At 36.2% G+C, this 21423-nt stretch overlaps 2 protein-coding genes across 3 annotated transcripts in view; one reads left to right on the top strand and one right to left on the bottom strand.

Annotated features, from left to right (window-relative positions):
* ACOT9 (acyl-CoA thioesterase 9) overlaps nucleotides 1–10226 on the top strand; it is a 31847-nt gene extending 21621 nt beyond the window's left edge. Inside the window, exons 12-16 of the mRNA XM_074214249.1 lie at nucleotides 1805–1895; nucleotides 2100–2185; nucleotides 3064–3151; nucleotides 3306–3456; nucleotides 4540–10226. Coding sequence (XP_074070350.1) covers nucleotides 1805–1895; nucleotides 2100–2185; nucleotides 3064–3151; nucleotides 3306–3456; nucleotides 4540–4622 — 499 coding nt within the window. The 3' untranslated portion in view covers nucleotides 4623–10226. The remainder of the gene's footprint in view (nucleotides 1–1804; nucleotides 1896–2099; nucleotides 2186–3063; nucleotides 3152–3305; nucleotides 3457–4539) is intronic.
* Nucleotides 7302–20790, bottom strand: PRDX4 (peroxiredoxin 4). 2 transcript variants are annotated; one of them, XM_074214251.1, is made up of 8 exons: nucleotides 20461–20790; nucleotides 17872–17989; nucleotides 15118–15234; nucleotides 13548–13670; nucleotides 10692–10822; nucleotides 9377–9411; nucleotides 8013–8059; nucleotides 7302–7416 (listed from the first exon to the last, which is right to left on the bottom strand). In XM_074214251.1, exons 1-8 carry the CDS (start codon nucleotides 20696–20698, stop codon nucleotides 7413–7415), a joined length of 813 nt encoding a protein of 270 aa, XP_074070352.1. In that variant the 5' UTR covers nucleotides 20699–20790; the 3' UTR covers nucleotides 7302–7412. The 2 variants fall into 2 exon arrangements, with proteins under 2 accessions (XP_074070352.1, XP_074070351.1); XM_074214250.1 differs by lacking the exon at nucleotides 8013–8059.
* Nucleotides 20791–21423: the final 633 nt, after the last annotated feature.

Genomic DNA, 21423 nt, shown 5'->3' on the forward strand with positions numbered 1-21423 from the left:
CTGTCATCTCAGGGATAGAAAGTTTTTAGATCCTATTATGTATTGGAAGGGATCTCAAGAGTTTATATTTCTGCCTCAGGTAAGGAGTGTGGTTTTTTTTCCCATACTTATTTCAGAAGCTCTGATCTTAATTATACTTCAGGAAATCTGAGATTAGTTTAATGTAAGTAGTTGCTTTTCCAAGTCTTGCTTTTTTAGTTTTTATTCTAAAATGAAATGGACATTGTAGAAGGGTATTGTAGGTAATGGCATTTCATTGCATTTTCTTGGCTGTTCCAAGTTGTGAACCTTTGACTTTACTTATTCAGCAAATATTTATTTATTTTTAAAAATATAAATATTTTATTTGTTTTTCCAACTACATGCAATGGTAATTTTTTTAGTAGTTATTTTTTTTCCAGGTTTCGAGTTTTACAATTTTTCTCCTTCCCTCCCTTCCCTTCCTCTACCTGTGACAGAAAGCAATCTGTTATAAGCTCTAGCTTTATAAATATCAGCAAATATTTATTAAACATCTGCCAGCTGTCCAGCACTTATTTAAACACTACAAATATAGGGATAACACTAAAATAATCCTTGTCCCTAAAGCAGTGGTTCTCAAATTTCTTGATCTCTCATGTACCTTTACACTCTTAAATTTTGAAGTCCTTAATTTATGGAAGTAATATCTATCAATATTTATTTATATATTAAAACTTAAAACTAACATTTTAAGATATTTATTGACTTATAGCAACAATGAGCAAATCTCATGTTAAGATAAATAACCTTTTAATAAAAGTAACTATTTTCACAAAGCAAAACAAAAAATGATGAGAAGAGCATATTGTTTTTAATATTTTTTTCAAATCACGTTGATGTCTGACTTAATGGAAAAACAGCTGAGTTTTCCTATCTAGTAGACCTCATGTACCTGAACTGAACTTTGAAGGAAGCCCAATATTCTTTGAAGCAGAGGAAAGAAAGAAGGGTAACAACTAGTAAGCAATTTGCTGAGGGTCACACAGTTAGTAACCGTGAGATCAAATTTGAACTCTGATCTTCCTGACACCTGGCCTAGCACTTGTATCCAGTGTGCTCCTTAGCTGTTGTTCTCAGTTTTTTTCAGTTGTTAAAATGAGAGACTACATGATCTTCAAAGTTCCTTCCAACCCTAAATTTCAGTGAGTCTGATTGATTTTGGGGCCTGCATGTTTATACATAAGACTTATCATATAAATGTACATGATGCTATAATTGTCTGTGCTACTTTATTATATACTGTTGATAAAATGTCTGTTATTCACAAGGTCATTGAGTCTTCTCCATTTTCCACAGCACCAACATAACCAAAGGTTTTCTGGTCTTTGCAATTTTCCCTTTGCAAGATCTCTTGCTTCTGTCATTCTTTTTCCACTCACACTACCCCCATTCTAGTTCTGGCATTTGTTACTCTTCACTTGGACTGCTACCTGTTTTATTGTTGTTTTGTTTTCACATTTATTAACCTTAGAACTGTTTAAAGCTATTGTATTGATCAAAGAACAGGCTGCTTCTTTAAAGTGAGTTCTTTTTGAAAGGAAAAATAACACAATCTGTTGAGGCATATGCCAATGAGTAACATTTATGTTTTATGTTTTGTTTTTGTACAAGGCCGAATTTGCCCCACCCCATAAAACAAACCAACCCAAAAACAAATGCAGTCTGTATCTGGTACAATGTAGCAATTTTCTGATTCTTTGATTGTTGCAGAAGTCTCTTGATGATATTTGTATCTTAGTAAAATTTTCATACTGAAATAATTGAACAAATCTTAATTGCACAGGACTATAAGTTTTCAAAGTCGAGTTTTACCTCCCGATTCCGTGTGGATGGAAAATACAAAGCTGAAGAGCCTGCAGATATGCCATCCTCAGGTATTATAATTGTTTTGGTCTTTACTTGTATGTTAGAGAGGGGAAAAAATAGTAAATAAATGGAATGCCTACTGGTGAATTATTCACACATACATATGTGTGACTTTTCTGAGAGTCCTCCTTATGGCTTTATTTTTTCCATTTTCATTTCAATTCTTTCTTTTATTTGTATGTTATATATAAATTTGTATATTTTAAATACAGGAACGGAACATTTTCAATAGAATTTTTGGAGGATTCCTTATGAGAAAAGCCTTTGAACTTGGTTGGGCTACAGCTTGTAATTTTAGGTAAGTTGTGTTTTATACATTATTAGAATTCTAAATATTTTAGTGAGGTCTAGATGTGTTTTTTCCTAAAAATGAAGACAGGTTACCAGTTTACATGCTTGAACTGAGTTTTCATTTAAGAAAAGTACCTCTCTTAATTTTCATATTTTAGACCAGCTGAGAGGATGGTGCTTTTTGACATGGGTCTGGTGTCAGCATCCTCTTGCCTTTCCAATGTGATAATAATTTCTTTCTTTTTAAAACTGATTTTCATTTAATATTGAGTCTTCCTGAAATAAGAAAGCATGAATGAAAAAGCGTTTATTAAATGGTTACTTTATATCAGGCACTGTTCTGAGTTCTAGAAATACAGATACAAAAGCAGACAGCTCTGCCCTGAAAGAGCTTACTTTTTTTTTTTTTTTTTTTTTTTGGTGAGGGAATGGGGGTTAAGCGATTTTCCCAAAGTCACACAGCTAAGTAATTATTATTTGAACCCAGGTCCTCCTAACTCCAGAACCAATGCTTTATCCACTGCACCATTTGACTGTCTTAAGAGCTTACATTTTAATAGAGAAATCAACATATAGAGGAAAGTTGTGGTCCTAGGCCAGGGCACTTCAGTCCTAAAAGCTATAGAGATCTTGAGTGGGGCTCTATGGGAGTAGAACAGTGGAAGAGATGATTTTGATCATGATTGCAGAACTGGAGAGAAGGGGAAACCTAAGGATACAAGAGGACAGGGCAGTAAGGAATGGAGGGAATCATTTCCTGAGATTTTCCTGAAATAATGGGTCAGAAAAGGCTACATCACGATGGGGTCCTGAGGCCAAAGAGAAATGGAAATAATCTTTACTCTCTGTAGACTCTTGAAACACAATCCTCTCTTCCATCAATAGTGGTTCCAGACCTTTTCTAGTTGCTGTAGATGATATCATGTTTCAGAGTCCTGTTGAAATTGGATCACTGCTCTTCCTTTCCTCTCAGGTAGGTGTGAAATAAAAAATTAAATATATTTCATTTCTTTATATTGGTAGTAAAGTAAGGAAGATATATTTCTATATCTTAAGGTTATTTTTTCTCTTATTCTTAGTAAAGTAGTTGACTAAGTTACTCTTTCTTTTTAAAAATACTCTCTTAGGTTTGTTATACTGAAAAAAATTACATTCAAGTTAGAGTACACAGTGAAGTATGTTTCCCTGGCTCTAAAGAGCACAAGACTACCAATGTTTTCCATTTCACATTTTTTGTTGAAAAAGCAGTGCCAGCGGTGATTCCCAAAACTTACGGAGGTAAGCAACAATGATCAGTGTTTTTAAGGAAGGGGGGAAACATTGTTAGAATTTTATATTTTTGTTACTTATTTGATTACACACACACACATATACACACACACACACACACACACACACACACACACACACAAACACACCTACATACACACCATTCACATGGCTCTCTATTCTGATTCCTGGACACAATATTTTGTATAGTGAATTCTTAAGATCCCTGTTCCTTAGCTCCCAGCTTGGGTGTGAGAGCCCTTGTCAAAGAAGTCATGTTGACTTGCATTAGCATTGTTTTTTCCTGCTATTATTTTTCACTTTTTTTTTAATTTTAGTTTTTTTTTTTTAACATCACCTTCATTTTCCTTTCCCTGCTCCCTTCCCAGTGAGTCATCTTTTTTTTTATTACAGAAGAAAGTAAAATAAAAATAATTATCTGAAATTAACCAACACATGAAAGCAAGTCGTGGTATATGTAGTTTTTCATTTTTTTATATGTAGTCTCCCAGGGGTGGCTAGGTGGTGCAGTGGATAAAGCACCGGCCCTGGAGTCAGGAGTACCTGGGTTCAAATCCGGTCTCAGACACCTAGCTGTGTGGCCTTGGGCAAGCCAATTAACCCCATTTGCCTTGCAAAAAAAAAAGTATTAAAAAAAGTATATGTAGTCTCTCAGTTCTGCAAAGAAAGGGAGGGAGGTATATTGTAACCCAGAGCCTGCTTCAACAATCAACATCCAGCCTGAGCAGAAGAGTGGGAATCTTCTCATACCACTTTTTAAAGTCTCCCAACTTTCTATATAAAAAATGATTAAGGAGCTTTCATTTAAACAGGGAAATAGAAAATGTTTATATTATTAGATATTGTTACTATTATTGTCTTCCCCTTCATTTTCTAACATGAGTTGGATGACAAATTGGAACTAGGGGATACTGTGGGAGATTTTCCATTTAGCAAATGATTATCAGAGAAGCCACTTTGAAGATTTTGGTGGTGTATCACTGTCACCAGTTCACTTGTTTTCCATTATCTGCTTATGTCCTGACAAATTTGCTGATGTTTTGTAAGTTTCTCACCTTTGTTTTGTTTCAGATTCCATGTTATATTTAGATGGTCAGCGACATTTTATGTCTACAATGCTTCAAAAAGCCAGAGAAAAAAGTATTATCAAGTGACAGCCTACACAATATGCTGCCTTTTGGAAACTGAGGCTAAAAAAAATATGGTCTTCTAGGAGGGTAGGAAAACAATTGTGGGGCCTAAAAAAGCATTCTCGTCTTCATGGAGAAGGATCTTAACTTTAAGAACTGTGAGAAAGGCAGTTTTTGATTTAAAAACCTTTTAAAATAATTTAAATTGTATTTCTAACCTAATTTAATGCTATATTGCTTCCATTTTATTTTCTGCCAAAGGACAAGATGAGTTTTCTAAATACTTGATACATTATTTTGCTGTACATGTATGGCATTTTAATATTAAAAGTTTACTCTGCTCATTTTACCATTTGTTAAACCGTTGTTGCATTGTTCCTGGGTTTTTAACCTAAAATTTTGGTGGGATTTTGCTCTTCTTCAATATTTCCATTGTGATTCTATTTTATTCACATAAGCAGTTAAAAGCATAAAATTTCCTCTAAGAACTGCTTTGACTGCAGGCCATAAATTTTTGATCTATTGTGTCGTCATTTTTCTCCTCGATGAAATTTTCTATGATTTGTTCTTTGATTCACTCATTTTTTTTTTAGGATTATTTAATTTCCAGTTAAGCTTTTCTTCTCTTTCCATGGCCCTTTATTACATATTCCATTGCATCATGATCCAAAAGGGATGCAATTTAGTATAACTACCTTTTTGCATTTGATTGTGAGGTCAGTTTTTGTGAAAGTGCCATGTTTCACTAAGTGAAAAGTATTTCTTTCTATCCCCATTCAGTTTTCTCCAGAGGTCTATCATATATAACTTTCCTAAAATTCTGTTCACCTTGTTTATTTTTGTGTTAGATTTACTTAGTTCTGAGAGGGAGAGGTTGAGGTCTATTTCTTCCTATAACTCCATTAACATCTCCTCTAAAAATCTGGATGCTGTACCACTTGTGCTTCTATGTTTAGTACTGATATTATTTCATTGTCTATGGTACTTTTTAGCGAGATGAAATTTCCTTCTCTCTTTAAATCTATTTTTACTTTTGTTTTGTTTGGGAGTTAGAATTTCCAATCTTTTTTTTTAACTTCAGCTGAAGCATAATATATTATGTTTCAGCCTTTACATTTACTGTTTATCTCTTTGCTTCAAATGTATTTTTTTGTAAACAATATATTGTAGGATTCTGATTTTTAATCCACTGTGCTATCTGCTTCCATTTTATGGGAAAGTTCATCCCATTCATATTCTCAGTTAAGATGATTGTGTATTTCCTTCCATCCTATTTATCCCTGATTATACTGTTTTCTTTCATCCCATCTCTCATCAGTCTTCTGACCGCCACCCGCCTCAATCTACACCCCCCTTTTCCTTTCCCCTCCTACTTCCCCATGAAGCAAGATAAATTTCTATACCCAACTGAGTATGTTATTCCCTCTTTGGGCCAAATCTATTAAGAGTTAAGGCTCAAACAATGCTCACTCCCTCCCTTCTCCAGCTGGCTGGTTGTGCCACTAGCCTGCTGAGCCAGGACCTAGGGGCCTTGGTTGCTGATTTGTGCTATGCCAAGTCTCCTGCTGGCTTGCCTGGACACCATCTGTGCTGGGTTTCACTCTCCTTTCATCCAAGTGAGACAGACCTTTCCTGAAGTCTGTCTTAAACTGGAAAATAACTCCCATCTTTTTAGTAGGTTGTTGCTCCAGAATTCATTTAGAGGTATGTTTTAATGTTTCCAAAGCAAGAGGTTTAGGCAACTAGCTCCATCTTTCTGTTACTCCAGTTCACATATATCTAGCTACATTAGCCAATTGATGGTTCTGCATATGCAATTTCGTCTCCTGTGTGTACCTTTGCACCAACTGTCCCTCAATCCTGGAATGAACTTCCTCCTTACCTCTGCCTTTTGAAATCCCTTCAAGACCCAGCTCAATATGACAAGACCCATGTGACACCTTTCCTGATTCCTGTCTCAGCTGCTAATGCATGGGACCTCCCAAAACATCTTGGATTCACTTTGTATTCTGTATATATCTTGGTATGTAGAGTTCTTCTCAATAGGATGCAAGCTCTTTGAGGGCAGAGACTGTTTTGGTCTTTGAATCCCTAGCACCAGCAGCATGTCTGGTGCATCAGTGCTTTAATAAATACTGATCATATTTTTGGTATGAAGGAATGCTGTGGGGTAAGTAAAAAGGGACTCCATGGGTACAAAATTTACATCACTTGTGACCAGAATTAGATATATGAACTGGAAGGGCATAGATATAGTCAAAGATGATGTATAATTAATTATGCACTTGAGTAACTTTTGGGGGGTATGACAAAGAATGTTTCATTTGTATATGCTAAGCAGTTCCTACAGGAATTCCCATCTGTCACACAGCTGGACCATGTTGTCACCACTTGAGCATCACAGTGCCTTTACATGACAAGGATATCTTTGTTGGCTTCTTCTCAGCAGGGTTTGAAAGCTTGAGTATTTTTCCTTTCATATTTCCAAATAAAGACAAAAGAATTCTCAGTAAGTTTTCCTTTACTGTGAGTCCTCCAGGATACATACTGTCTACTTTGGAGCTTTTGTTGTACCATATATAATTCATCAAAGTATGGATATGTATGGGCTATGAGGAACAGTGCTTTCTGGTGATGTAACAGCGTCATGTCCTCTTCCTTTTCATCTTAGTAAGGTGCATCCCAATTAGCACAAACACAGAGTAATATCAAAACCAATAAAATTTTATTTGTAACTTTTGAACTAGACATAAACTGAGCAAACATTTTAATTTTGTTTATCGAAATACTTCAGTTTTCCAGCTGGATCAGGAATTATCTGTATTAAGAAAGAAGAAAGCCATTTTATTAACAAAGTACATTATTAGATCTAAAATACAGACATTATCACTTTACCTAAGTGGATCATTCTGCAGCCTCTATGAAAAGCAATTTTTAAAATAATGTGAATTTGCTGAGAGAGAGAGAGAGAGTGTGAGAGTGTGTAGGGCAGAGGAGCAGTTAACAGAGATGGTTTTTGCATACTGTGAATTTACGTAAAGCACAAAGTCTATGCACTTCTATGGGCTTCACAGCTAAAAACCACTTGACTTAACACTTGTCCTTCATTTGTCTGTAGAAGATGATGCTTATTCCTATCACTTAAACAGCATTTTCATATTTGACCAAAGGATCATAAGCCTAGAGCTGGGAGGGACCTGAGAGACCCTAATTCTGTTGTTTTACTGAAGAAGAAACTGGGGCTCAGCAAAGTGAAGGGGCTTGTCCAGAATCAGAGACACTTACCAGCAGGTGGGTACAGTTAGCATGGAATGAAAAAATTTTTTTTCATATCCATTTAAAATGCTCCAATGTCAAATTTATAATTCATTTAATAGATTAACATCTGTATACAAATCCCCTCAATATACTTACAGATCTTCTTTTGGCCACCAGGCTTTCATAGCTTCTTCAGGTTTGATCTAATTAAATCAAGCACATTGAAAGAGCATGTCTACAGATGTTAATGTACTTTAAAATTAATTTCCTCCCAGATGAAATTTCTAGTCAAATGATCCAAATTATCTCAATTTTAGTTAGGAGCATTAGAGTTCTTCAAATTTATAATGTTGGGGGAATGTTGCCAAATGAAAAAAAAAATATAACACCTAAGCAGAATACTTTGGACACAAGTGCTATCCTGTAAATAAATTTTTTAATTGAGAATAAAAAAGTAATGTGAAGTGCATTTTTACCTTAGTGGCTATAAATCCAGAGGTCTATGATACAATGTTACATCTCACAATAGCAGTTTCTGACAAGTTGCATGCAAAATGAACAATTTGTATGCCAAATAATTCCTAATATTATTTTAGTAATCTTGGACTGAAAAACATACCAATACATCTTAGCATCTTAAAGCATACACTATAAAATATGCCTTTTTGCATTTCATTAGGAATTTTTACAGAATCCATTAGGCTTTACAATTTGAGGAGGAATTTGGTGTAATGGATCCTGACCTTCTCTGGTTCTGTTATAAGTACTTTTTGTAATGTAAATAGATATATAAATGTGAATTTTGACTAGTGACACTGACAGGAGTGTCAGGAGACTGGGATCTCTAGTCCCAGCTCTGCCACTAACTAGCTGAATAGCAAATTGGTATTTTCTATAATAAACAAGCATGAGCTCTACTCCATAGGGAAATTATATTAGATGTAAACAGATTCTAAGATATTGTTGTAATTGAACAGCAAAATAGTAGAACTGGCTTAAAACAGTGATCCTCAACTTTCTTTTTCTTATCCTTAAAAATGACTTATCCTAAAATTTATAAGTAGCTCTCACTTAAAGGACCTCCCTTTGGTTCAGGTAACAAAAAAATAAGGTCATAAAGCCAGGTTTACACAAAACACTTTTTTTGAATTTTTGGAACTGTTTGTTATGTCTGTTTATTGATTTGGACTACAGAAAACAATTTCATTGTGTTAAATCCAATAAGTGAAGCGTTCACATTTGAAGCCTGAGGGATTCTCTTAACTTATCCCAATAGTTCCATAACATTTTCACTTCTAAAAAGCACATTTCTCCTAATGTTTGGCATTCAAATTTACCATATCAAAATTGGTTTTCTGTTTCCTCCAGCTCCAATTATCCTTCATTAGAGTCCCAAGAAATTTTGCTGTCTTAACAAAATCAAGATGGTGTCACCATAAAAAAGAACAATCTAAGCTTAGCTGATTTTTGCTTCACCATCTACCTTGCATCCAGTCCCAAGTCAAATCAATTTAACTTACCGTTTCACTACCAGGTTTCCAACCAGCAGGGCAGACTAACAGGAGAAGAAAGGAAACACACAAACTTAAGTTTAAAAAAAAAATTAAATCCTTTTAAAGAAAAAGTATCCTCTGTTTCTTTTTAATATTGGAACTGAATGCTACTGCTACACAATTATAATATAATTCTTCTAGGGGACTGAGCATTCTATTTTTATGTGAGATTGTTTTCCCTTAGCAAGGAATTTAAGATGCTGAATTGACCAGCAGAAAACTGGTTTGCATTTAGTTAAATTTACAATGAAAATTTGGACTGAATCAAATGCTTATCAACTATTAGTTAGAAAATTTGTTCAAGTAAAAATCTGGGGGTATTTCAGCTTAGCTATTTTTATACAGCATTCTTACCAAAATGTAAGCCACATAAAAATCAGTACTTTGTACCCAATGGCATAGTTCACTAGTCCATCAAAAAGACTATTTGAAAGACAAACAAAAAGGAAATTCTCCTTTTAACCAAAGTGCAAATTGACCCAGATACTGAGTTGTAGTTTTAAGGAAATTATGATCTGTACCAAAAGTTGTGCAACCTTAAATTTTCATTTAGTTTAGTTACCATTAAAATTCCCTGAAGAAAAAGGGCTTAAATGATAGGTTTCCATGCATTGTCACAACAAGAAGAATCTATGAAATCATTGTATTTTAAAAAACTGGAACAAAAGGCAATTACAAATGAGTGCTTCCTTACAGGAAGAATTAACATTGTTAAGTATAAAAATCCAATCTGAAAAAAAATATATTATTACAGATACAGGACTACTTTCCATAAAACTTGAGAAAGTAATTCATTTTTAAATTGTATGGCATTTAAATACTTGAATTTTTCATTTTTATAACTATTTTTGATGGTTATTTTCCCCCTTGATAGGAAAAATGTATTAGTAACAATCTGTTAAATGAATTCCATAAACAAATTCAATTTGTCCTCAAATAGTGGAAGTTAATTAGCTCTCAATTTGAGCAACAATTTAATTAGAAGATTGGAGTTCCTGTATCCCAATTTATTTCAGCACAAGAAAGGAAGCACTAAGGAAAGGGAACCTGCCTTTGGATTGGCACTGTCAAAGCAACAGCAGGGGAGACCTGAAATTCAATAAATCTAATAGCTTTCTTAGGAATGAATTGTTTGACTAAATAGCCTTGAATGATTATTATTATGAATATCCAAATGGTCCTTGGGGAGAAAAAGGTTCTCCACCCCCTGATCTGGACGAATAAGACAGAAGACCTGTGATAGATGCCAACTCTTAAAACAGAAAAAAAAAAAAAGTGGTACCTTCTCCATGTTTGTCAGTGTACTGGAATGCTTGGACTAAACGTAGGGTTTCATCAACTGATCTACCCACAGGAAGGTCATTCATTGTAATCTGGCGTAGGATTCCTTTATCATCAATAATAAAAAGACCTCTGAAAATTAAAGAATAGTTAAGAAAAATGAAATTCCTTTTCAGTGAAGATAATATTCTATTCTGTACAATTTTCAGGATATATGACTCCAATACAAAAACTGAAACAGTCCTACCATTTTTTTAGTCTCTCTGCTAAACAATTAATCAACAAGCTTCTGTCATGCATTGATTAAATGCTGAGCACTAAAAGTAGGACAAAAACCAAACATTTCCTGCCCTTGAGGAGCTAACAACTACAGAAGGGGGCAAATAGTTATGTAAACAGAAACATGATAAAATATATACTGGGGAAATAAAAGTAAATTATAAAATACATGGTCATCCAAGAAATTTTATCACCAGTTCTACTTCATTTTATCAAAAAATGACTCAAGTGCTCTCTCCTCTGTCTCAAAGAGGCGATCCTTCTCTTCCTCTTTCCAGCAACTTTCCTTACATCTCTCCCAAACTCTACTAGACCTTTCCCCATCCCTGTTCCTTCAAGCTATGATCTCATTTCTTTTTTTTGTTCAGCGAACTCCTAAAAATCTGTCTACTCATTGCTTCCACCTTCCTTCCTCTACTTTCAACCACCCTCTGCTGTCTCACTTCCAGCTTCACTTCTCAACTCAAACTGCCCTCCAGAGTTTTTTCCCTGGTCTCATCTAATGTGAGCTGTACAAAGCACCTGATAGTGCTCTCTCTTCTTGGACAGATAACAATTAAGACAATATTCTCTCTTAGTTCTCCCTCTTCCTGTTTGACTGATCCCTCTCCATCTCCTTTGCCATTCATCAACCTCAGTACTTTTAACTGTGGGTGTGTTCCCAGAAACGTTTTTCCTGGGCAATCTTTCTTTATACTCTTTATACTTTATTCTTTATGCTTTATACTCTCAGTGGCCTCAGCACCTTGTATATATTAATCATCTCAATGTAAACTGATTATTAATCAACATTGCTAAACCCTTACTATGAGCCTGGCAATATGCTAATTACTGGGATTACAAAGAAAGGCTAAAACACAGTAATTCCTGCTTTCCAATGGGCAAAACATGCATAAAAATAGGATATAAATAATATATGTCACATTCAGAGAAGAAGAAAGTTGAGGAAGAAAGACTCAATTTGAGCAGAGTTTTAAAGGGAGGAGTCATATCAAGATGGAGTTTATTCCAGGATAGGGGACAGTCCTAGAGATTGGAACCACATATCATGTGAAGTGAAGAGTAAGTTTTGGCTATCACTCCATTTTCTTAATCTACCTGATTAATATTTTTCTGTTTGGTTTACTACTAATTTGGATTCTTCAAGGAGGTATAATTTTATCAGCAAAGATCTCCTCCATGAAGGGAAATTCAATTCCTCTATAGCTTTGGAAAGTGTTTAAGAGTTTAGCTAAAGCTAAAATATTCAATACTATCTGTCTAACTTAGCTAGGATAAGCCACAGACAGACACCCAGTCCATCATTGAGCCTGCATTCAAAGCCTTTCCTGCAAAGGCTTGCCTCTGCTGTAATAGTTCTGAGGAGTTCAGGATCACTGATACACCAGGATAAGGCATTGGAATAAGAATAAAGATAAATCAGTAATTATAAATTAACATAACACTTCAAAGCTTTGCAAATGTCATGTCAATTTATCCTTGCAACCACCCTGGGAAGTAAGTGTTGTTATTATTGTTCTTCTACAGATAAGGAAATTGAGGCAGAGGTTACATGACTTATTACTACATTAACACCTGTTAAAATTGGAGTTTCCCTCCTTCAATGTTCTTTCATATTTGTGTCTATAATAGATTAACTCATTTGAATAGAAGAAAGTACTAATCAAGACAAATGGTATAGGTACATGATACAAAAGACATAATACTGTATCCTGAATAGGACACTCTAGAATATGCATGAGACAGGACAGATGAGGTAACTATCACTTTTAACAGAAAAAATAATTCATACTATTAATGTTATTAAGATATGATAGAATTAGTATCATCCTCCTATACATGGGGAGGATAACTGGTTCAAAGCAGCTTACATCAGAAGTTTGTAACTGGAAATTAGAAAGTGACACAAAATTAACTGGAAAAAGAAACTAATCTTAAAAAGCATAGCTCAAAAACATTTTCTACCTACAAATCCAAATTAAGTTCTTAGATGATCATCGTCCATCAAATGCTGTTTCAATCAATCAGATTGTTTTTTAGGTTTTTTTTTTTTTTGCAAGGCAAATGGGGTTAGGTGGCTTGCCCAAGGCCACACAGCTAGGTAATTATTAAGTGTCTGAGACCGGATTTGAACCCAAGTACTCCTGACTCCAGGGCCGGTGCTTTATCCACTGCGCCACCTAACCACCCCTGAATCAGATTTTTATAAAATTCTTTTAACATTACAGACCTAGTGAATTGTTCAATGAAAATAGCTCTTTAATTTTCATCTGTGTCAATGATGTTTCAATACATCATGTGTTTACTGTACATTTATAGCATATTTCAGTATATGGTATATGTACACACATATATGATGTAGTGAAATGATTCATTTCTTAGTATACTATAGATATATATTTATATGGTTATAATATACACACATAAAGATATAGCTATTTATCAATATTATAGTCTTCTAACATTCCTAGAGCATTTACAGCAGATTTTTTTAAAAATAAATTTTGTTAACTAATAAGCCAAGGAACATTCGTTTTTCAGACAAGTATCAATGGGAAATATATTTATAAGAAAGTACCTCAGAGTGTGACCTAAGTCCTCCAGATAAACTCCATAATCCTTTGAAATCTGGTGTGTCAAATCTGAGAGAAGTGGAATTTTCATTGGCCCAAGGCCACCTTGTTTCCGAGGTGTGTTGATCCTTAAAAAAAAAAAAAATCAAGTGAATATTTCCTAAGAGACAGTGATTCTTATTAGCTAAAAAATAGTTAAACCTACATAGTATTTGAGTTTAGAATTATCTCCATTTTATATACAACAAAGTAGAAAGCAACATATCAAAAAAAAAAGCAACTAACTGAACTTCATCACCCTTAATTCCCTATGTCTTTAGTGTTAAAATTGATGCCTGACACTTTGAAGATTTGGCAGAGTAGTACTAGCCTTTACCTTCATTGCTGCATGCTCATATTCTGACTTACCTAATGTCTTTTGTTCCTTTTGTGTGGCATTTTTAGTTTATGAAGTATTTTTCTAACAATCACCTGGTTAGTATTATCATTCTCAAAGGGGGAGTAGGCCCAGGAAGGGAAATAACTTGCCCACTTAAGTCCAGATTTCTTCACTCCTACTTTAGTCTCAGTTTTGATGGCTATGGGTCTACCATAGGTAGTAGCACTGAAGGCTAAAGAGATTACTGATGCCAACTTGTCTTTATATAAAACTGAAGTGGAAGTAGGGAGAGTGATGGCTTAAACATAGATTATATATTTTGAAAAGTCAAGATGTTTTTGCCCAACCCCATACTGCTTCTTCTTGACAATCACAGGCTCATTTATCCAGAGGTGAAAAGTATTTGGAGGGCTTCTAGGCCAATCCCTTCATTTTAGCAGGGAAAGTGAAGTCTCTAGAGGTTAAGTAATTTGTCAATCTCACAAAGGAAAAGCTGGGATTTGAACTCAAACTCTATGATTCCAAGTTCAATTATTTTCAGCTATAATAAAGTTTGCCAAGAAAATAATAAATTTCAGCTCAAAATTACAAATCAAATACAAGCACAATTTAAAAACTCCAGTGGTTCCCCCCCACCCCCAGTCAATTTCAGTTTTCCTTTTTTAAAAAAATTCAGTTTAACTGAACAATTTTCTTTTCCACCCATCTCTCTCTTCACTTCTTTTTTAAAAAAAACTATGTAATGTAATAAAAGTGCATGGTCAAGCAAAAGAGGAGTCAATTCTGTTGCACTTGTTTCATGCTTTCAGTCCCTTCTTTTCTCTAAGCTTTCTCCTCTGGTTTTCTTACTATTGACTTTCTCCTCCCCTTTGGAGGAGTTTGACTCATCCCACACTAGTCATATCCAAAAATATATATATATATTTCATTTTTTCATAACTTTTTTCATTTTTCATAACTTTTTCATTTAATCACCTCTGCCTCAATTTAAAAAGTCAATAGTCTTCTTAAGTATTCATATTTTAATCTGATTGAACCAGTAGTTAATTTTCTACTTTATAAATTTGTTTCTGAATATTCTGGTATAAAGTCTTGAGTACATTTTTATTGTCATAAAGGAATACAACCTAAAATTTAATATGTACTTTTTGTTTTTTGAAAAAAACCCACAAAACATGTAAAGGTAAATCACATACCATGCTAAATGGGTAAACTGTGAATCAACAGAGCATGCAACCACTTCAGTATTTATAGCTCTGAATTCCTCAATTCTGTCACCAAAAGCGATAATTTCAGTAGGACACACGAAAGTGCTGAAAGTCAGAAAAAGAAAAGAAAGAAGCAATTTAATTTTCTCAGAATAGTTATTTAGTACCAAAATAATTTTCCTTTTTCTCCAGAATATTCTTTAGGTTCTAAAAGATATAATATACATTAAAATACCAATTTTATATATGAAATTATGATCAGTAATCAATTTAAAAGAGATACTTTAGATCAAATATAACTTAATAATAGAGGATTCCCAATTATATTCACTTTTATGAACTAAAGCTTATCAAAGATCCTTAACAGACCCACTTCCCTTTACTAATCTCAGAATTCATTTTAACTCATTCATATCCTTTACTCTGATTCCTCCCCACCCTGCCTACATCATCAGTTTCATTGCTCTGTATTGACACTGGTTTTCTTATTATTCTTTGACCAGGATACTCCATATCCTGAATACGTGTTTTCACCGGTTGTCCCCCATTCACAGAAGGTTCCCTGAATTTCTTCATGTCCCAGCCAAAATCCCATCTTCTATAGGAAGCCTTTTCCAAGTCTCTCTTAATGCCAGTCTTCTGCCAATTATTTCCCAGTGTATCTTGTTTATAGCTTGTTTGTACAGTTATTTGCAAACCATCTCCACTTCTTGTAAGAAGGAATGGTTTTTATTTTTTATTGAATCTTGGGTGATTTAGAAGAGTGCTTGGAACTTATGTTTACTGACTGATTCTAGCAAGGAAGTTAGTTATCCAATTGCCAGGTAATTAAGGGTTTTTACACCCCTGTGTCATCTCCCCTCCTTGGGAGAAATACTAGGTATATTGTGGGGTGGGGAGCAGGGGAAATGATGTAATTGTCTCCTTTGCTCAATTTAGGTTCTCTAACACTGGTTTCTCAGACCAAGTTTTCTCAACTGATTTAGGGGAGATAAATAAAAAGTATTGATGGGGAAAAAAAGCCTATATCAGTAATTCTATTCTTGGTGGATTATTGTGTACCCTGATGTTTCATTTCTTTGTTGAAGGGCACAAAATTTAGCTTTAAGGACAGAATCTCAGGGATCTTTCTTAGATATGTGGTCAGGACATATCCTTTGAAACTACTTTGTACTTGTAGAATGATATTTATTATTTGCTTCCTAGTGAGTTTTAAAAACCAAACAAAAAAAAAATCAGAATTGCAAACACATTTTCAATTGTATTAGAATACTTTTTTAAAAAATCTGTTCTATCAATTCACATTTTTTTCCTAGTCCTTAAAACAGCCCAGTCTTAATCTCATAGGGAATTGGAAAAGTTCATTCCTATTTGATCTATAGGCAAAGGTGTACCAGAGTTAATTAACAAGAGAACCCGATTACTAAATTTTCAGGGCGAGCACTTGCACTCTAAAATTTGACTTTTGCTACAATTCAGGGCTTGATTTATTGATTTGTTAAGAAAAAAAAAGTGTGAATAATGCAGATTATACTTAAAAGTGTATAGTATCAGGAGAGCCTGGTTGCTAAACATTTACTGGTACACCCTTATCTATTATGTATGTTTATGTATAAGTAGTTTTAGTTTGGGCTTTTATTAGAGATTATCATGTTACAAACTGCAGCTGTTCAAATATTATTTTGATTAGAAAACTTTTTCTTACAGATTTGTTCAGCTAAATAGCTTAATTATTATACATACTCATGCTCTGTGTCAGTTAAGTTGATCTGGTAGAATTTTTAGAAGGAAATATCAAATCCTTTTAATTTGGAAGAATCTAATAAGGAACCAATGGAAATGGGCTTATGTAGTCTCCCAATAAACTTAAATTATGTGTCAACTAATTCTAAAAAAAACAGTATCATTAATTTGTGGCAGATAAGCCAGAAAATAAAATATTCTCCTAGTTCCTTTTTTGGCCTCATAAAACTATAAACAAACTGTGGGTACTCCCTCTATGGATGTGGTAAGACTCCCTCCACTATGGCTTGGCTGACAGTCTTTCAAATTGCTGGGGCTGAAAAAAATATACCATCCCCAACCGTACATGGTGATGATGCTAGCAGAAGTTAGCTCAGCTGGTCTCTGACAGCACACAATCATCACTAGGTCTGAACTCAAACCCTTTTCAGCTTAATTGCACCTGCCAGAGTTTATGCTCCCCTAGTATGATCTTCAAGAACCCAGTTATCTCCAAGTCGTGATGAAGTGCTTTAAAAGGACTTTAAAGGGGGACTGGAAAGTTATTGTATTCAAATGGAAATTATTTTTGCATACTCTTATTTTCAAGTAGTTTGTAAATATCACACTTGAGCATACTCCTGGGAGAAAGCTAAAGCTCAGTTAGAATCACGCAGTAAAGTGATTTGCTCATGGTCAAATGACTTGGGACCTATGGGACTCAAACCCAAACCTTTCTCCTGATGCCCCACACTCTTTCCTCAAAACTTCCAAGGCATTCTAGCAATTGTAAATATAATCACTATAGTTAAAGAATGTGTAGGAAACTGGAATTACTTTGTACCAACTCTGGGATATATTCTAAAAGCTTGTTGGGGGGGACGACAAAATTTCGCTTTTGGGCTTGCATCACTTCCAGAAGCTGAATATTGAGAAAAATCTCCATTTTAACTAACTTCTTCTTTGTCGGATACTAATTAATTCAAGTTTTAATGTATAGTATTTTGGAGTCTTACTTACAAGTCAAGTGGGTAGAAGAAGAAAACCAAATATTTTCCTCTATAATCAGTTAACTTTAGTTCCTTAAATTCTCCATTTATCACAGCTGTTCCTTCCCAATGAGGTGCTGCCTTAGAAACTTAAAAAAAAGAGAGAATGCATATTATTAATCTGACTGGTTATGTTGCAAGAAGAAAGTTATTGAATTGCTGGAGGAACTGCCCAAGGCTGTTTCTTAGAAAAACATCTTTCAAGCTAATGGACACTTTAACACAAAACACGGCCCACTGAGTTACTGAAGACTCAGGTTTCAAATGCCCCTGTTTTTAGAAAGATGGTTCTGAGGTCCAGCAGAAATTTCTGTGTCTGGTTAACATAATCTGTTAATAATGTTATATCTTGATACTATTTATTAGCATGTTAAGACTCACTAAAATTGATAATGACATGTACATTAGGCAGCTGTTTGGCTTTTAAACAGATGTTATGAATAGGAAGGAGAGCTTAGTTAGAAAGCTAATTTTTGACCCAAAATTTGAATATTGAATACAATAACTTTCCAAAGTTAGTACCTACTTACAAAACTCCGAAAAAGTGGCAGTTTCAAAGATGGGTAAGGAGAATCAAAGAGCAGATTTAAACTGAATTTTATGTTCTGGGCCCAGAAAGATTTCTGCATCTTAAAAGATTACTATAACAAATGATAAAATACTATTATAAATTATCAAAATAAGGAGTCATTAGGGAGCAGAATATGAGGACGCTCATAAATGATTAATGCCAATTAATTAAATGGTAAAAGAAAAAAAATGCTGACTTGTTCAGCAAGTTTTGATTTTTGTAAAGTCAGGATTATGATTTTATCATTACTTGAAATATAAGTACTTGGAAAAACCATCTAGGCATTCAGAGCCAAAATTATATTGATAGTAAAACTTCAGCTACAGTTCTTTGAAACATAAATTTACTAAGTGGCTATGCAGAAATGAAGGAAATACATAAAAGTAAAAATGTGTTTTCAAGCAAAGAGGAAATTTTTTTCCATGAGAAGTCATGGATTGGTGTAATTTTTCATAAATGCCTAGTTGCCATAAACATTTCGAACATTTCTTTAAGATTTGGAAATTATAATAGTTTGGAATGACAGTAATTTTTAAAAAATGAAATCCTCCTGGGGTGGCTAGGTGATGCAGTGGATAAAGCACTGACCCTGGAGTCAGGAGTCCCTGAGTTCAAATCCAGCCTCAGACACCTGGCTGTGTGGCTTTGCAAGCCACTTAACCCCATTGCCTTGCAAAAATTAAACTAAAATTTAAAAAAAATGAAATACCTAATAAATATATTCACTATTAATGATATGGAATCTGATATAACAGGCTTATAAAAATTTTCTTTAATATTAAGTATTGAAACATTTATATATTTCAAAGCTCTTTAATTCCGTTGATGTGGGAATTCTCTTCAACACAGGTAGCATTCTCTCAATAGTCTCATATATTATTTTTGAAATTTTTTTTCGTTTTTTTTTTGCAAGGCAAATGGGGTTGAGTGGCTTGCCCAAGGCCACACAGCTAGTAGTTTTGAAATTTACTGTGGCTGAAAAATATATCACTCAGTAAAGCTGATGAAATTTCCTTAAACTTAGAAAAATTATTAAACTCATAGTTTTTGAGAATTAAGGTTCACCTCCGTGTCATGATACTCCATCTGAGAATGATTTTCCTGGAAGCATGCAAACATATAGAATTATTCATAATAACCTGAAAATAAAAGTTTTTCGAAAGCAAACTGATAGATCAACTTAAAACTCTGGAACTTGTTTCAGTAACGGGAGCATTCTCTCTCATTACATACAATCTTGCAATTTGAGAGTGTAGCCACGTGGTGGTAATAGTAAAAAAGAACAGTTCACTTTAATATTGCATTTTTTTTAGATTTTTTTTTTTTTGCAAGGCAAATGGGGTGAAGTGGCTTGCCCAAGGCCACACAGCTAGGTCATTATTAAGTGTCTGAGACCGGATTTGAACCCAGGTACTCCTGACTCCAAGGCCGGTGCTTTATCCACTACACCACCTAGCCTCCCCTAATATTGCATTTTAAGGTTGACAAATTGGTCTCGCTATCTCAAGACTTTTCTAAATTAAATTAAATGAAAAGGGTGTCTTCTCAACACCAGTTTTTGTGGCTGCAATCAGGATATGCAATCAAAAGTTTGCCTTCGGCACCCAGCCGCGGATCTAACTTTGATGCAAAGACTCACTTCATCCCCAAACACTGAAGTGTCCTCCCAGTGTGACCGGAGTGGTCACGCCCGGGTCGAGGCGTCTCCACGCCACCCCCATCCCACGGCCTCTTCCACACCGCGTTCCGGAGCCCCCTCCCCCCAGTTACTGCGCAGAAAGCAATCATTTCGACTGGCTCGCGGGTAACGGGACCGCGGCCCTGGGGCTGGAAGGGCTCTCGGGGTGCTCTCGGGCTGCCCCCCAGTCCGCGGCCGTCAGGTTCGGGGGCCGGGTGTGGAGGCCCTCTAGGGCAGCCCCTTTGTTCCGCGGAGCGGGAAAGGCCGGTCTGGCGCGCCCCCGGGCCCGGGCCCCGCCGGGCGGCACCTACTCTTGGCCTGGCTGAGGTGCAGGGAGTGGTCGGAGGACGGCGCGCGGGCCGCCTCCCCGGGGTACACTTGCCCTCCGGCGTAGAAGTGGCACTGGCCGTCGGGGGCGCGGGGGCGCTGCTGCTCGGCCGGCTCCCCGGCGCGGCCCGGCAGCGGCGCGGCCTGCAGGAGCAGCAGCAGCAGCAGCAGCGGCAGCGGCGCGGCCCGCCCCGGGGCGCCCGGCCGGCCCGAGACCTCCATCGCCACGCTGGGGGAACGGCGGTCCGCGCTCGGGCTGCGCACGCGTGCGGGCGGCTGACGGAGGAAGCCACGCGCCGGCGCCGGCGAGGCGCGCTCCCGGGGCGCGCCGCCTCGCGGTGCGCGTGCACGGCCGCGCTCCCGCCGGAGGATCGGGGTCAGCCCGGACTCGTGCCGCACTCGTACTTGGTTATCAGGTTTGTGTGGTGTACAGCCCGGGACGAAGGCGCTGTTAGCATTTTACATTTGAGGAAACTGAGTCAGGCAGCGGTTACGCGGTGCACATTCAAACGCAGCCCCCTGATTTTACAAGAACTAGGCTTTTTTTAGTTTTTGCAAGGCAATGGGGTGAAGTGGCTTGCCCAAGGCCACACTAAATGTCCGAGGCCGGCCCTCTTCAGCCAGGTTTTGAGGAATGATTTTTTTAAAAGAGAAGGACGCATGCCAAATAATGTGGAATCTAAATAGAGAAACATTTTCCATGCACCGGTAGAAGACACCTAATGAGATACAAAAAGGGTCCCTTTGTGTTTCTTTACTTTTTTCGAATCCAAAGTCCTTTGTTATGCCAGCACCCGTAATGAAGTGCAGGGACCACTGGCTCCACCTTGAGAGACACTGGCACAGGACACCCCCCCCCCCCAGCATGGCACGGCCTCATCAGAGGGTACTAGGCTCCATGAGCAAGGCCAAATGGAAGCAGCTCCAAGGAAGTGTGAGGTGCAAGC

Source organism: Macrotis lagotis, chromosome 1 (assembly GCF_037893015.1).
Source record: "Macrotis lagotis isolate mMagLag1 chromosome 1, bilby.v1.9.chrom.fasta, whole genome shotgun sequence".
NCBI classification, from domain to species: domain Eukaryota; kingdom Metazoa; phylum Chordata; class Mammalia; order Peramelemorphia; family Peramelidae; genus Macrotis; species Macrotis lagotis.

Coding starts and splice junctions, on each gene's coding strand:
- PRDX4 (XM_074214250.1), bottom strand. CDS start 20,698: ATGGAGGTCTCGGGCCGGCCGGGCGCCCCGGGGCGGGCCGCGCCGCTG. Junction 17,990..20,460: donor GCACCTCAGCCAGGCCAAGA/GTAGGTGCCGCC, acceptor CTTTTTTTTAAG/TTTCTAAGGCAGCACCTCAT. Junction 13,671..15,117: donor CAGTTTACCCATTTAGCATG/GTATGTGATTTA, acceptor TTTTTTTTTAAG/GATCAACACACCTCGGAAAC.